Genomic DNA, 15,132 nt, shown 5'->3' with positions numbered 1-15,132 from the left:
ACCAGATGCATAAGGGCAGGAAGGAGACACCAAGAAGCATGCAGAGTCTCTCCACAGGTCCAACATCCATGCTAGGTGGCCCAAGTGGGGCCCTAGTTCAGACAAACTTGCAGAGGCAGAAAGGATCCAATTCTCATTCAAATGATGCTACCACCCCCAGCCCTGAAAGGCTGCTTTTCTCTAGGTGCCGGGGGTGGGGGGTGGGGGGGTGGGTGGATATGTCCCTGCCCCTGCCTGCCCCAGTAACCGCTATTCAGCTGGCAAAGTATAGCAGATGGGGGGCGGTAGGGAGGGGGCAGCTACTTTTGCCTAAGGCCCTGCTCCCTCTCCAAAGCAGGAAGGGCTGACTGCCTGTAATACACAGGTCCCTTTACGATGTGTTGGGGAATGCTGAGGATGGACAGCAGAACCAGGGAGTAGACAGCATGGAGCCCATACAGAAAGTCCTGTTGATGGTGAGTGGAAACTTGCTTGGCTCTGCTACTGCAGATACCCACCTCACCCTAGGAAAAAATTTCATGGTCAGTAAGAGCAGCTTCTGTGGCTTCACAAACAAGAGCCCTGAACCAACTCAACCCTGAGTATCTCACCACCACTTGGGAAATTTGGCGCTAGTTGATCTCTCCAAGAAGGAAAGCAAGTAGGAGAGGCAGAGCAACCTCCCAGTTTAGGCTTGGCCCCACCCCAGATGAGCCTGGGCAAAACCTCAAAGTTTCAGCCAGACAAGACAAGGCTGTCTGCACAGGCCTGGGAAGCAATGCCACAAAGCCCCCTTTCCTGGCCTAGAAACCTGCTGGCCATGAGCTTCTTCATAGAGCTACCTCCTACCCTCCTGCATGGGGCCTGTCTGGATAACAAATCAGTACAGTCTCAATGAAAGGTATCCAACTTCAGAGAGGCTCTGTCCCGTGCTGCTCCCCGCCCCGTCATCCTCAAAGGATATCCTTTACACACCCAGAGCCAGTCAAGGAGGTGACACTGCTGCACTAAGCTGCTCCCATCTCTTTAGAGATGTCTAGGAGCTGCCCACTCCTTCAGTGCTACCCCTCATCCTTTCATTCACATTGATGACCTGCCCCAGGCTACCAGGGTCCCCTTACAGGTCTATTCTTGGGGCCATTTTCCTAATCTGCTCAAATTGGACTGCCCAGACACACGCGTGCACGCACACACACAGGCACATACCATGGAGGACGGGCAAGGAGACTGGATGGTGGAAAGGTATAAAACGTGATCGATGCAACAGTGGACATACAACTTAAAGAATAACAAGTCACAGTGCATTGCACCATGAGAACACCCCTACCGCCCACCCACCCCACCCAATACCCTCCAGTCTTTTAAAGGAGGCCGGTGGCCACCAGGGCCCTCGAGAGGCACCCAGAGTCCTTGGGGTTGTGGAGTCCATAGGCATTGCACACTGCTGGCCACAGAAGCAGCTGGGCTCAGTCTCCCAAACATTGCTGTGTGAAGAAATCAGGATGTAGAATATGGCAGCAGCGGCTGGAGCCGGATCACTGGTGACAGGTTCACACGGAGGATCCGTTGAGCCTGCTGCCGTACCTCATCATCTGAGGACCGCCTGCCTATCTTGATGGCCTGGAATTTCAGCAGCTTTGCTGTGGCAGGCCTTAGCCACACTTTAGGGGATTGGGGCCCAAGGCATGTTCTCTTCCGGGGAGAAAGTTCCTTTGCTTCCTCGGCCCTTTTCCGCTTCTGGCCTGCAGTTGCAGCGTGTCTTTTCCCGCCAGTAGCTGCAGCATGTCTTCTCCGGCCGGCGACTGCAGTGTATCTTTTCCTGCTGGCAGCTGCAGAGTGGCTCTTCCGGCCGGCAGCTGCAGCGTAGCTTTTCCGGCCGGCAGCTGCAGCGTGGCTTTTCCGGCCGGCAGCTGCAGCGTGGCTTTTCCGGCCGGCAGCTGCAGCGTGGCTTTTCCGGCCGGCAGCTGCAGCGTGGCTTTTCCGGCCTGCAGCTGCAGCGTGGCTTTTCCGGCCTGCAGCTGCAGCGTGGCTTTTCTGGCCTGCAGCTGCAGCATGGCTTTTCTGGCTCCTCCTTGCAGTCCAGGCCTGAATAGACCTCTTAGGCCTACCTCTGCTCCTGGGCTGGTTCCGAGTCACCTTGGCCTTGATCCCTGCTGCCTTGGATTTGGCTCTGGCCTTGGCCCGTGCTGCCTTGGTCTTGGCCTTAACTTGCACCACCGTAGCCTTAATCCGCACCACTTTGGCTTTGGCCCGGGCCTTGGCAGCCTCAGCCACTTTGGCCTGTGTCTTAGCCATTTTGGTTGAGGCAGTCTTGGCCACTGTCTGAGCCACCTTTACCTGGGTAAGAGCAGCTTTGGCCAGTGTTCGCGGTATCTTGGTCTGGGTGGTTTTGGTGCCCAGGACAGATCCCCCTTTCACTCGTGACCCACTAAGGGACTCAGTGATTTTGGAGGTCTTACTTTGGGGTCCAGCCTTGGGGACTTTGCGAGCTAGACACTTTGGGCCCTCATTTGTGGTTTTTCTGGGAACCTTGGGCCGGGGATTCCCTGAACCTTTCTGCAGCTTCAGGGGAGAGTCCTCAAGTGAGAGTTGCAATGACTGTGCCTTGTGCTTGGCGCTCAAGCAGGGCATGGAGGTCTTCAGTGGAACCAGAGCCTCGAGGACGACAGAGAGCCGCATGGCAGGGTAGACACCTGGATAGAGATGGGTGGGAAAGCCCACTGTTGTACCCCGGGCCTGGCCAGCACTAGATTGCTTCAAGGAGCTCAGCAGCAGGTTGGTGGTAGCATGTTTGGCAAGGGTTGTTGTGGATGCTTTGGCCAGCCTGCCAGAAAGTGGCATGGGGAGGAGTGTGGCCCGGCCTGCAGGAAGGCGCATGGCAGTTCGGGGAGCACTGGCTGGAGGTGATGTGGCAGTTGGGGTGGGGGCACGAGCTTGCAGCTTTGTCTGGCTTGGAGGACTGGCCGTGCATGAACTGTAGCCATAGACATCACCACTGCGCAAGACAGTGGGTTGGAAGCCATCATCTCGTAGGCCCTGCAAGAAGGCCACAAGCTGTGCTTCTGTGGCACTAAGATCTTGACTCATAGGATTAAAGACAAGAAGCGCCTCCTCCAAGGCTTTCTTCCCTGCCGTGGAGATACGCGACCAGGAGTGCACAGCTTTCTCCTCCACATGCTGCACTACCACGCTCATGGCATTAGGCACTGCTGATCTGCCTGGGTGTCCGCAAACCAGCGCTTGGTACCTCCAAGACAAAAGGAAAAAAGCAAATGAAAATGGCAGTGAGATAGGGTGCCAGGGCAGATATAAAAGTTAATCAGGGCTCACACTTTCATAATACTAATTAACATCAAGGGGTGTGACCAGAGTGAGCCATTTCTTTGGTCAGAGGCAGTGCCTTTAGAATACAAGCACAGAAGTGCAGAAGCTCCTCAGAGCCATTCACACTGCTGCTGGTCCCCTGGAAAGATTTTAATTCAAGTCTACATTTCCTGAGCTCAGAAACCTAGTATTGTACTCAGCCCTGGGAACACAGGAGATAATCCCTGTCCTCAAGGAGCCTAGTCTTGAAGGCAAGATGAAACTACCATTACAGGTTCTTGGGAGTACACAACAGCACCCAGCTCAGCGGATCAGGAAAGGATTCCTAAGAGATGCAAAGCCGTGCTGGGATATGAGTGGTGAGAGGGAGAAGACCAGATGGAAATGGGGCAAAAAGAGGAATAGCCTATGTAATGTCTCCAAGGTAAGAAAGAGTCACACTTAGTGTGCCTGAATTCTAAAGTCAGGGCTGGGGGCTTAGCTGGAAAGACAGGTCAAAACAAGACAGCAAAGAGTTTTGAATACTGGACAGAGAACCTGCTGCTGGTGTTCCGGTGCCATGAGGGAAATACTTGCCCATCAGAGATTATGCTTACAGAGTCCCTTGACAGACTACTCAACAGACCAATTCCCAGCCCGAGTCACGGAGACCAACCCCAAGGAAAGAGCCAGACCTTCCTTCAAGACAAACAAAAAAACTGATAAGCAACAGGTACCACTGACACATCTCTAAGCAATGAGACAGCCTAGAGGCCAGGCAGCCAGATCAAAGGTCCAGGATCTAAGGACAATGGGAGTCAAAGGCTGCAAATAGAATGGGGAGTGTAAAGCTGACACTACAGGTATGAAGTGTCCTAAACTTGGGCTTCGAGGACTACCAACCTCCATACTGCTTGGATGGAACCCTCTGGGAACACCCAAGTGTGTCACGCCTCTTCGAAAAAGCTACAACCATCAATCATGACTAATATCTAAAACCCAATCCACCAGGTGGGCTTCCAAAGGCAAGAGAGAGCTCCCCTGCTGCCTGTGGAGCATTAAAAGATCAGCAAGGATGAAGCAGGTCCCTGGGGCCAGGAGGCACATTTCTGCATTGCTCCTTTCCACCACCCCTAAGGGCAGAGGAAGTCTTCAAAACCCCCTGGAGGAAGTGCCTTTGGGGCTCTTTGTTTGGAAATATTCTTGGATCCTTTGCTGTCTAGGGCACTTCCCCTCTCCAGAGGCCCTTCTCCAAGTACAATCTTTGCACATGACTTAAGTGCCTTTGATTTTTTTTTTGAGGGAGTGTAGTTCCCAGGGCCGTGAACTGTATAATAGGGAAGGGCCTGTTAACACCCCAGGCGCAAATACTTGGGGTGGACTAGGAACTCTTACACCCAGGTCGTCTGGATTATCGGGAAGGGTCTTCTAAGCCTACCAACAGGTTTCAGAAACAGAGACTGCAGCCGAGACCCGACTTCCCTTTACACGTGCTCTCCGGGCGAGCAAGGGAAACAGAGATAGGGAACAAGAGAAGCCTCATCCAAGCCTTGGCCTGGAATTAGGAGCTGGCTAAGGTGAACTATAGACCTCAGGGTGGGGGCCCGCATCCTTGCAGCAGAGCCACGGGTCAAGGAAGGGGTGGTTCAGGCGGCCACGCAATACGTGGGACAGGTAGGGCGTGCCCGGCGGGGGTCGCACGATCCAGGGTGGGGCAGCTGAGCACACGGTGGGGGTGGGGTGGGGGTCTCGGCCAGGTCGGCAGAGGGCGCATGTCGAGGAAGTCTTGATCACCCGGCCCGCCCGCCTCGCCGCCCCGCGGACAGCCACTCCCGCTGCACGGCTGGGCCCGCGGCCCCAACCTACCGGCGCCGCCGCGGAGACCCAAGACGCGCCTCTGCGCCGCCTCCGCTGCTCCAACATGGCCGCCCGCTGCGCGCCGGAAATGCGCGATACTTCCGCTTCCGGGATCCGTCCCGCCCCAGTAACCCTTGACCCCCGAGACCCCGTTCCCCCTGCCAAAGTCTGGGGGCGGGGAAGGCTGGGCACCAGGGAGGGCTGCCTGGAGGTGGTGGCCGTTAGGACCGCGCCAAACCCACCCGGGTCTATTTGAGAGTCCCCGAGTAGAGGCAAACTGGGCGCGGCCTCAAGCAGAACCCTGCGGGAACCCGGCCAAAACTGGATTGGGTGTCCCGACTGACACGCTTGAGAGGACCTGGTGGTACAGCGTCCGCTTGGTGGGCATCCTGGCAAAGCCCAACCCAGCCTCCACCCTCTGGTTCTCCTGAACACACTGACAAGGCCTACCCGTTTCAGGAGCCTGCCCTGAAGGCGGAACGAGAGTGACCCCGATCCTGGGGTATCAGCACAGGAGCGCCTTTTTTGTGCAGGGGTAGGTATCCCTCTGGTAACTGGCAGGCTTTCCTCTCTTTCTGAGAATGGGGCCCACCCTACCTGATATGAAAGGCTGGCATGCACATGTGGTAATACATGGGTGTACATACAGAGTCCAGAGTCCCAGCACAACAGCAGTGGGCCTGAATGTGGTTGTCCATACTTGGTATGTGTGGTTGGGGTGGGGGTGGGGAGGCCTGGGGCAGCCTTAGGCCCTGTGGTAGTTAGATTCAGTTGTCAGCTTGGCCAGGTGAAGGCACCTAGTTCTATTGCTGTGGTCATGAGCCAATGGTACGTGAACCTCATCTGTTGCTCATTACATCTGCAGTCGGCTAGGAGGCGTGTCTGCTGCAATGAATGATGTTTAATTGGCTGGTGCTTAAATGAGAGAGCGCCATGTAGCACAGCCCAAGCAGCTCAGCATACCTCATCTCAGCACTCGCAGCTCAGCCCAGGCCTTTGGTGATACAGAAAGAAAGCACCCCGGGGAAAGTTGTTGGAACCCAGAGGCCTGAAGAGAAGGCCAGCAGAAATTGCCCTGTGCTTTCCCACATAAGAAAGAACCTCAGATGAAAGTTCACCGCCTTTCCTCTGAAGAACTAATGAAATAAATCTCCTTTTATTAAAACCCAATCTGTCTCTGGTGTGTGGCATTCCAGCAGCTAGCAAATTAGAACAGGCCCTGATGGGCAAGGCCAGGAAGTTCTGCCTCCAGTCTGAACTCTGTCCAGAATCCCTGTCCTTTTGCCTAAGTCATGAAGATCTCAGTCTTCATACTTGTTCCTTGGGACCAACACAAAGCAAAGTCTGGCTTGATTTGGACCTTGGTGGGTGCTAATCTTATAAGTATAATGAGATGAGATGGGATGAGGTCATAGAGATCACAGGGTCATTCTAGGCTCCAGATCTTCTTTCCCTTTTGGCATTGGTTACATAGCCCCTCACAAACACTGCTTTCCTGGCTGCCACCCCCAGCCCTGATATGGGAGAGACCTGATGGGGATACTCTGGCTAGAGCCCAAAGACTAGTTTCTGAGTTACTAGTCCTGCATCCAGGATGGAGGGAGAGTGGTTCCCTCAAAAGCCTTTGACCCAAAGACCTATTGCAGCTGTTCTGGCCCTAAGACTAGCCCCACCCCAGGTACGGTGGATATGGGCCTCTGGAGGCTGTACTGGAGGAGAAGCGGCTCATTGGACACCCACATAGCCATAATACTCATTGATGGGCTAAGGTGGGGGAAAATATGGGGCCTTCTCAATAGATGTCAAAAAAGGACTCAAAATCTTGGGGAGAACTAAAGAAAAGAGACCCATTGTGATTGTATTTGGATTTTGTTGGTTGATGTCCTAACTCCCCTAGAATGTCATCTCCATGGCAGCAGGCACTGTGTCTGTCTCATTCACTGTTGTTCCCCTCTGCCTAGCATACAGTAGGCCCTGAAAAAGTGTTTTCTGAATTAAAAATGTGAATGAACAGAAACACTGTATATTGGAGATATACCAGTCAGAAACAACATGCCTCTTGCCACCAGAATGTGTGATCCCCTTCTGAAAGGCCTAGTCAGTGCAGTATAGAAAAATAAATGAAGTGTAAGTACTGGGAAAAAAATTGGAAAAATAATATTTTAGGTAATTATCTAAAAAAACATAATCAGAAAAACTACTGGGGCTAATGTAAGCATCTGAACACAAGAAAAAAAATTCAACAGTTTTCATACGCATCAAATATAACCAGATATAACAGTGTAATAGAAAGAAAACACAGAACTGGTATAAAGAAAATATGCTTCCCAGATTGGTGTGTGTTTGTGTGTTGGGGGGTAGGGGAGGAGCACTAATGGGAAACCATGTACCAGGTCAGTTTCCGGAGAAAAAAGGGCTTTGACATTTCCCTTGGCCTGGGGTCTCTGTCCCTGCAGCAGTTCAATACTATCTTTATCAGGGGAGAGAAAGGCAAGGCAAAAGCCAGATAGAATCCTCTCTAACCATCCATTCCCTGCTCTGAATCCTAAAGACTCTGCTGCTGGTATTGGAGTCTTCCACTTTGCCCTCAGGATGAAGCTCAACCTCCCAAGCACAGCTTATATGATCCTGAGTGATGGACCCTAGACCCACAGCCTTTTGAGCAGGGAGATCTATTGGAGATCTAGATGTGAGTGGAGAAGGCAGCAGCCTGGGAGGAATCACCTCAAGAATGGGTCTGTGTAGCTGGGAGAAGCTGGGGTCAAGTCCTGAGGAGCTACTCCCTGGGGAGAGAAAGCAGGGCTTGCAAAAGACCCCAAGGAGAATGAATCAACTATATGAATGAAAATTTAAATCAGATTAAAAGAAAAAAAGACCCCAAGGAGAGGCAGGATAAGCAGCAGGAAGAAGCCAAGGACACAAAGGGTGTAACTTTGAAGATGCCAGCAAGATTTCAGTTGAGACAAGGACCACAGGAACCCCTCATTTCAGCTAAAAAATGTTCCAGTTTCTTTAGCAAGAAAACTTTGGAGGAGCAGTGGCAGCAGACATGACATAAAATGGACAACAGGGGGTGGGTCCTTTGAGGGCAGAGTTTGGCAGAGATTTGGGTGGGGGAATGGAGGGACCTAGGGTGTTCAGAGATATTTAAGGGCAGGAGGCTTGTAAGCAAGAAGGGAGGGAGCTTAGAAAGACCACAGTTAGAATTGTAAGGGCGTCCGCTGGGTGGTGTTAGCAACCCATGAGGGGAAGCACCAATGCTCCAAGCAAGGATCAAATTGGGTGGAATTGGATGGGAGAAGGGAAGCCTTTAAACCAGGATCTTTGCAATCTAACCAGCCTTGGCACCACCATTACTGCACAGGCCCTGGACTCCAACTGCCAGCGTCTGAGCCTCTGCCTGAAGGCTCTCTCTCTGGAATAGGCTATAAGTCAAGCAGGCCACATGACCCATGACAGATGGAGATTTGAGAATGAGTAACTCAGCTCCTCTTGCTTTTAGGATGCAATAATCCAAGTTCTACACTGGCTCCTAGAGTTCCCAGAAGGATATGGCCCCAGTTACCCATAGTGGTAATTTGCTCAATGACATACCCTTTACTGGCAGCTTTCCCTGTCTCCTTGCCACTCCTCTATTAGGAACTTCTTGTCCTCACCGCCTACATTAAGTACATACACTTGTATCTTTGTTTACATATCTGCTTCTGGAGAAACCAAGACAGTCCATGGAAGGGGGACAAGGCAGTGAGCAGACACAAGCAACCACAAGAACCTTAGGTCTCCAAATTGCAGACTCAGTAGGTACACTGAATGCCTAGAGGATAAGCTGGGCCAGTGTGTGGGACTGAGGCTGTGAGGATCATGCTACACTAGCTTGCTCTTGCTTTGCCCCAGAGTTAGCTATAAGGCCCGCCCAAGATCCTGAAGGTGACAATCACAGAGTGATTTGTGCTCCAGAGTAGCCCAGGCCTTAGACCCTACAGGATGATGCTAGGGCAGCTACCTGGAGGTCCCCTGGTGTGGGACGCTCAAGCTCACCTCTCCCACTCCCCCATACCCCTCCCTCCTCAGGTTTGTGGAAGGGCCTGTCCAGGCGCTAACCACAATGCCACCAGCACGATCACCTCTGCTAGCCTCAATGTACACAATAGGATCTTCTCTGCCCTACTCCGTGCTGGTGCGGCGGCAGAGGGGCGAGGAGTGTCGTTGCAGCAGCCGGCCCCCACCACATCACATCCCCAGAGACCTCCAGGGGGCGCCGCTGCGAAGCCCGCCGTTTGGCTGTTCTGAGTTTAGCTGTTGTGGGCTGGCGCCAGCCCCTTAACCCCCAAGTTCGGTGGGGGAGCTCGGCTACCCGCACTCCCACGCTGAATCCAGCAGTTTAGAACTGTCCCCCACAGTACACATGTCGAGCCACGCATACCGCTGCCTCATTTCTGCCCTCGCCCGAGGTCAGACCCTAAATCCGGGGCAGGACCCGCGTCCACATGTCCGTCTGTCTGTCACCCGTTTGCGCGTGACCGTGGGTTGGCACTCCCTGCTCCGGCTGCGGCAGGTACAGGGTTAAGGCGGGAGTCGGTGGGGGGACGAGGGGCGGACCCGGCCCAGCCCCGCCCCGCGACAGAGCAGGAGCCCCGCTGGAGCCCGGCCTCAGCCCCAGCCGGAACCGGTGCCAGCAGAGCCGGAAGAGCGGACCCCGCGCCTTGCCGGCGCCCGAGCTTCGCCGGTGAGTCTGAGGGAGTCGCGCTCAGGGGAAGTTTGGGGCGCGGGGCGCAGAGCCCCAAGAGCTCCTATTCAGACCCGCCCTCCCACCCTGGCGAGCGGGATGCGAAGTTTGGGGTCTTGAGGCCCTTGAGTCGGGGATCGCAGGAGTGCGGTCCCTAAGGGAAAGGGAAGGCTGGAGATCAGCGATTGGAGGAACCCATTGGTCTAGCTGCCCATTCCTGATGGAAACACCCTTTACCCAGGGACTCTTGGGTCGCATTCTAATGGGATCCCAGACTTCCCCCTGCACCTCCCCACCCCCAATTCTGTACACCAGGGAATCTTGCTTCTGTGGACTGGAAATAGGCAGACCCTTGATATTAGACCTCAAGGAGGGTGTGTGGGATCCAGCCCCCCTGTACTGAACTCCCCCACGGACCCAGGCCTTTTAGTGATGGGAATGGTTAAACCTTGTAGAATGACTCCCAAGGGGCTTGGTAAGGATACTCTGTAGTCTGGCTCCTAGCAGCCAGGTGGAGACCCTGATGGCTGGATCCCAGGCTGCCCAGGACACTGGGAGCCAGTGAGGGAGAGGGTACAGGAAGACTTCTCTCATGCAGGGCCAAAGTGAGGGTTGTTGAGGGAATCCCAGTCACCTAACTTCCTACCTAGACCCAAATTTGGCCAAGAAGCTCTTCGTTGAGGGTAGGTATGGGGATGAGACTCCCAAACTGCCTGAGTATCAGGAAGTCCTCAAAATGATAATGCTAGCCTGAGGGGGTAGGTCCTCACTCTGTCCTGTCTCCAGCTATGAGCTACTCATCTGTCCCATGAGGGAGTGGTCAATGGCCCTGACTCTTTGTTTTCCCTCTCCTCCAGATAAAGGGAAGATCCCTGGACTGGCCAGATGTCCCTTGCAGCCATGGCAGAGTCAAGATGAGGCCACATCGTGCCCCCCAGTGAGGCCTCCAGCCTTAGCAAATAGCATGGCCCAATGCTGGCGGTGAACACCATGGCTGCAGGAGGTGGCCGGGCTTTTGCTTGGCAAATATTCCCCCCTATGCCCACCTGCCGGGTGTATGGCACAGTGGCATACCAGGACAGGCACCTGCTGGTATTGGGGGGCTGTGGCCGAGCTGGACTGCCCCTGGACAGTGCTGAGATACTGGACCTGGCCTCACACACATGGCTGGCCCTGACACCTCTGCCCACTGCCCGGGCTGGTGCTGCTGCTGCAGTGTTGGGCAAGCAGGTGCTAGTGGTGGGTGGTGTGGATGAGGGCCAGAGCCCAGTAGCTGCTGTGGAGGCCTACCTGGCTGATGAAGGCCGCTGGGAGCATCGGGCCACCCTTCCTCAGGCAGCCATGGGGATTGCAACTGTGGAGAGAGGTAAGTGGCCCAAGATTTGGGGCCTAGGGTGAACTCAGCCAGTCTTCCAAGAAAGGTCCTTCAAGTACCCCAATACCCTCCATTTTCTCCTGACTTGGTTCCTTATCCTCAGAGTTGGACAAGAGTTGTAATTTTTGCCAGGGTGCCATAGATATGGCTTTGTCTCCTATATCCTTCATGGCCTAGCAATTGTCTTCCCTTAAATGCTTTTTCTGGCTGTGAGGTAGGGGGCGGAGCCAGGCTGGCCCCTGGGATGATGCAAAATCCCAGCCACCTCCCTGCTCTTTTTCTCATCTGTAGGACACAAGGGGTGATTCCTACTGTTATAAACAATCCTGAGTAGTAGAAGGGGAACAGGGCCCAGCAAGGGCTCAGATTCCAACCCCCCCGCCGAACCCTGCACACTGCAGGAGCCTGAGTTGGATGGACAAAGGCCAAGCTGGCCTGGGGTTAATTACCATGGATAACCCAGGGTAACAATACACATTTCCCTAAGGCCGCCAGAAATATCCCCAGCTGACCCTGAGAATCTAATACAGGGCAAGAACTACTCTAGGATGAGGGCATGGTGCAGGGGTACTGGCAGGAATCCAGGGGCAAAAGGCTTATAGCCAGTAGTCCTCACCCTGTAGGTGCCCCCCCAGTCCCAAGCCACTCTCCCAGGCTCCTAGTTGATCCCCAAAGCCCCTCCCCAGAGCAGACCCCAATATCCCCTCTATCCTCCCCTCTAGGGAACCTCCCACCTTATGGCCTTCTGTCTGACCACTGGTCTAGGCCAGCCCTGCTTGGATGCCAGACTCGGTTGCCATAGCATCTCCAGGGAGACTGAGCCGGATTATAATTAGATCGTCTGCCTCCTGCTTTTCACTTGGTGGGGCCCTGGCCAGAGCGGGAATCCCAGCTCTCCCATCCTCCACTTTATGTGGGCACTAGGCTTTTGCTGCTAGAGAGGGATGCCACAAACACCTGGTTTCCTGGCCACCCCCAAACCTGACCAGAGTGGCTGTTAAAATAGGGGTGCCCTGGCCTGGCCTGGGGTATAGTCTGAACCCTTCTTTTCTATACAGATGGTATGGTGTATGCTCTGGGGGGAATGGGCCCTGACACGGCCCCCCAGGCCCAAGTACGGGTATATGAGCCTCGCCGGGACTGCTGGCTTTCACTACCCTCCATGCCCACGCCTTGCTACGGGGCCTCTACCTTCCTGCATGAGAACAAGATCTATGTCCTGGGTAAGGGCCTGGGGTCTATGGGAAAGGGACTCAGACCCCAGAAGTCATTATCACCATACACTGGGTGGGGAAGGGATCAGGCTCCATTTGGGATGGCCAGACAAGAGCAGCTTTGCTGGGCTGAACTAGGCCTGCTTTGAGGCCCTGACCTTTGGTGTCCATGCTGGGGTAAGAAAACCAGACGCCACTAAGGTTCTGTGGGGTGGATGATCCATACTACCCTCTGCATACAACTGTGTGGGAGGTTGGGGTGGGCAGTGGTGAAGGCTCAATAGCCTGGTTAGTGAGGAGTCTGCAGGGCCCCCCAGGCTCCCTCGCAGGTCTCCAAATTCCATTGGCAGGGGGCCGCCAGGGCAAGCTCCCAGTGACTGCTTTTGAGGCCTTTGATCTGGAGGCCCATACCTGGACCCGACACCCCAGCCTGCCCAGTCGCCGGGCCTTTGCCGGCTGTGCCATGTCCGAAGGCAGCATCTTTAGCCTGGGTGGCCTGCAGCAGCCAGGGCCCCACAATTTCTACTCCCGTCCGCATTTTGTCAACACTGTGGAGATGTTCGACCTGGAGCATGGTGAGCAGTGGCTCTCCTGGGCTATCCTCCCACTCTCTGTGGTTTGGAGAGGTTCAGTGTTTGTGTGTGGGCTAGATCTGACCTCTCCTCTCCTGCAGGGTCCTGGACCAAGCTGCCCCGCAGCCTGCGTATGAGGGATAAGAGGGCTGACTTTGTAGTTGGCTCCCTTGGGGGCCACATCGTGGCCATTGGGGGCCTTGGTGAGTATGTGGCTAGGGAAAAAAGAGGGGCCCAGGATAAGAAATAGTCCTCAGCTTGAGAATCACCTCCTGTCCTCCAGGCACTACTGGGGTCAGGACTTTATGAGCTTCCATTCCCTATCCATGAAGCAGACTGGGTGTGGTTTTCCTGGCCCAGCTCTTAGGTTGTTCTCTGTTGCCTGACTGGGGGCCCTAAGAGACAGGAGAAGGACAAATGACTATTGAATGTTCAGCTTGGCAGACAAATAGAAACAATGATTGAATGAATAAATGAAACAGTAATGAATGGGGGCAGTGGGGAGCAAGGCACTAATAGCCAATCCTGGGCTGATGCCTTTTGGAGTCATCTTCTAGGTTAGGGGAGCGAAAGAGCCTGGAGTCCCTGTAGCCTGTGTCCTTTACAATGTGCTATCTCCTTTCTGCAGGAAACCAGCCATGCCCTCTAGACTCTGTGGAGGGCTTCAGCCTTGCACGACGGCGCTGGGAAATACTGCCTGCCATGCCCACAGCCCGCTGCTCATGCTCCAGCCTACAGGCTGGGTCCCGGATGTTTGTCATTGGGGGTGTGGCCCAGGGACCCAGCCAAGCTGTGGAGGCGCTGTACCTACGTGATGGGGTCTGAAGACCCAGTAGGACCAGTCCACTGGCATAAGCTCAGTGCTAGAGGCAGATGTCTTTGGCTTCTTTTGCTGCTGAGGAAAACTCGCTGTGCCTCTGCGGGATGAGGGAGGCACAAGGATGGGCATTGGAGGCATTTCTTAGGGGGCCCTGCGTCTTTAGCACATGACACATATATACTCACACCCACTGTTACCACCATTCCTTCACAAACCATGCCTAGCTCCACTCTTGCCCTGGAGCCTACTGGGCTGTATGTCTTGCTGGGGAGTAAAGGAAAGGGAGGAGAGCTGACCTCATGCCCCACAGGATTAGTGCCAACTTGGAGTTGACCAGGCCTACTCCAATGGCCATTCCTGAAAAATCCTAACTGCCAGCCTGCCCTGACCTAGAAAAGTTCAGAGAGGGTGGGGAACACAGAGAAAAATGAAAGAGAGGAGGCAGGACTGCCAGAAGGCCAGAGGAATTCTGCTTTGGGCTCTGTGCACTGCTGGCTGTGTGACTACAGGCTAGTCATTTCACCTCTCTGTGCCTCAGCATCCTCATCCGTAAATGGGGATTTCTGAAACTTTCCTTCCCTACCTACCTCACAGGGCTGTTGTGAGGACCCAGGGAGTTTGGATGTAGAAGTAAACATGCTGCTAAAATCTGATGTGTGGCCCCTGGTGTGTACTTCCATGTTGCCCCTGCAGCCCTGGCCCTCCTTTGGGGGTCCCAGCTCTCTCAGGGATGAGGGCCCAAAAGAAGCATCTTGGATCTGGCATCTGTTGCCAAAGTGATCTGATACCTAATCCTGACTAGGATTCTTCTTTGGTAATGTAGGATGATGGCCCTCTTCTGCTGTCTTGGGTATTAGGGGGCATTCACAGGACAACCAAAGGTCAGAAAAAAAGACCCACTTGTAGCTAGGGTCAGGAAGACCTCCATATCCAAATTGTGTAGAATCTCCCTAAGGCCTCTGTTGCATCTATAGAGAGGGGTGGTCCAGTGGAGGCTGTGGCCAGGGCTCCCTCCCTCTCTTCTAGCTGTGGAGGAGCCATCATTTGGGTAGGGCTGTGGCCATCTACTATACTCCTCTAGGGCAGCAACCTCCCAGAGGAAGCTGCCAACTCTTGCCACCTCCTCAGCCTTTGCTGCCCATGAGCAGCTTTTCCTACAGCTCTCTGGGTACAAGGGACTCACAGCGGGGGATGTTATAGGAACAGAGGAGTATTTGGGGCCCCAGCACCCACCTGCTTTGGTTATGGAGACCCTCCTGAGTCCTTATCCTGCAGGCCTCACTCCT

The 15,132-nt window shown here is 54.3% G+C and overlaps 2 protein-coding genes across 2 annotated transcripts; one reads left to right on the top strand and one right to left on the bottom strand.

Moving 5' to 3' along the window:
• Positions 1–254: 254 nt before the first annotated feature.
• On the bottom strand, positions 255–9,704 carry CCDC71 (coiled-coil domain containing 71). The gene is made up of 2 exons (XM_077129337.1): positions 5,149–9,704; positions 255–3,226 (listed from the first exon to the last, which is right to left on the bottom strand). The coding sequence occupies exon 2, from the start codon at positions 3,172–3,174 to the stop codon at positions 1,477–1,479; it is 1,698 nt and encodes a 565-aa protein (XP_076985452.1). The 5' UTR covers positions 3,175–3,226; positions 5,149–9,704; the 3' UTR covers positions 255–1,476.
• A 31-nt stretch (positions 9,705–9,735) lies between these two features.
• KLHDC8B (kelch domain containing 8B) lies at positions 9,736–14,499 on the top strand. Its single transcript, XM_077129338.1, has 6 exons — positions 9,736–9,865; positions 10,723–11,231; positions 12,299–12,463; positions 12,805–13,029; positions 13,128–13,229; positions 13,655–14,499. Exons 2-6 carry the CDS (start codon positions 10,838–10,840, stop codon positions 13,849–13,851), a joined length of 1,083 nt encoding a protein of 360 aa, XP_076985453.1. The 5' UTR covers positions 9,736–9,865; positions 10,723–10,837; the 3' UTR covers positions 13,852–14,499.
• Positions 14,500–15,132: the final 633 nt, after the last annotated feature.

Source organism: Tamandua tetradactyla, chromosome 15 (genome assembly GCF_023851605.1).
Source record: "Tamandua tetradactyla isolate mTamTet1 chromosome 15, mTamTet1.pri, whole genome shotgun sequence".
NCBI classification, from domain to species: Eukaryota; Metazoa; Chordata; class Mammalia; order Pilosa; family Myrmecophagidae; genus Tamandua; species Tamandua tetradactyla.
The sequence above is the reverse complement of the archived record's forward strand: the minus strand, read 5'-3'. Positions and strand labels throughout refer to the sequence as shown.